The following is a 1,213-nucleotide window of genomic DNA, read 5'->3' as shown; positions in this document are numbered from 1 at the left end:
TTTTTTTTTCTCTATCCCCAAGGTATCCACCAGCTGGCAAATTTTTTGACAATGAAATTCAAAATTTTTTTGTATCCAGGAGAAGAAGCTATGAGCCTCGAAGAGCTCCCTCCTGTTGGGAAGAACCAGCCTCCGTACAACATAATTATCATCGATGGGACGTGGCAGCAGGCTAAGTCAATGTTCCATAATTGCCACCAGCTGCATTCACTGAAGCAGGTAAGATAAAAGTTCCGATTTTAAGGAAATTGGAGGTATGATAGTTCGGGGACAGATATTAGGTTTAATTTCTAGTAAGGTTTATTGGATTTCAATTTTTACCTTTACCTTTTTCATGTTATTTATTCAAAAAGGGGACCCCCCCTCAACTTTTAAAATCTAGTCTATTGTTGTGCCCTTATCAACCCAGAACCTTATATTTACCAATATGTTAGATTGGTAGTACAAGTTTCCATAGGCTTTCAGTCAGATGTAATATAATGTGAGATCTAATAATTTCATCTATCTTCCTGTTTCTTATTCATAAACATCTTTTGGGTATCTTTGGTATATTTGGGTGGTATTAAGTGCCTTTTTTTGAAAATTTTGTTTTGTGTATATGGGATTTTACATGTAGGTGTATTTGTGTTTGTATATTCACATTTGTTGTTTTTAGGAGTGTGTCCTCAGTGGAATGCTGCAGAGGTGTTTTTCTTTTTGGTTTAAAATGTTTAATTTCAGATATGTAGGGGCATTCTGCTTAATCTTTTTAGCAAAGATGCAGACAGATATATTTCAAAAGTTGAAAAGAACTCTCTGTGGTATTTCCCACTTCCTCTGCCATTTATATGCATTGAGTTATCAATATCTAGTCGCTTAAATTTTTTATGCCATGCTTTTACTTGTCGCATGTTTCATTGACCGAATCAATTAAATGAGTAATAAAAAATTTTAACCAAAGTAGGGTTTGGGGATAGTCTATATTATTTTTCAAATAAAATTTTTTCCCAAAAATTTATGGTTTATGTTACAAAAACTAGTGTAAAAATATTGGATCTTAGTATTTAAATTCTTTCCCTTTAAAGATCTTCAATCTTTTTTTTTGTTTTTTCTAGTTCATTAGCTCTTTGTCTTTTCAAACATTACTGTTGGTCCTTTGTGTTTCCAAGTCCAATTAGGCATTGGATACTATCTCCATAAACTGGAATACCAGGTTGATAGTGGTCATTGGAGA

General features: G+C 33.2%; 1 protein-coding gene across 1 annotated transcript in view; it reads left to right on the top strand.

Annotated features, from left to right (window-relative positions):
* LOC119586491 (tRNA-uridine aminocarboxypropyltransferase 2-like) overlaps positions 1–1,213 on the top strand; it is a gene marked incomplete at its 3' end in the record, with an annotated part of 3,100 nt that overhangs the window by 1,430 nt on the left and 457 nt on the right. The window contains 1 exon segment of the mRNA XM_037935229.1: positions 23–219. Within this exon segment, the coding sequence (XP_037791157.1) occupies positions 23–219 (197 nt within the window).

This window comes from Penaeus monodon, chromosome 21 (genome assembly GCF_015228065.2).
Source record: "Penaeus monodon isolate SGIC_2016 chromosome 21, NSTDA_Pmon_1, whole genome shotgun sequence".
NCBI classification, from domain to species: Eukaryota; Metazoa; Arthropoda; class Malacostraca; order Decapoda; family Penaeidae; genus Penaeus; species Penaeus monodon.
Note: the sequence above shows the minus strand (reverse complement) of the source record. Positions and strands in the feature narration are given on the sequence as shown.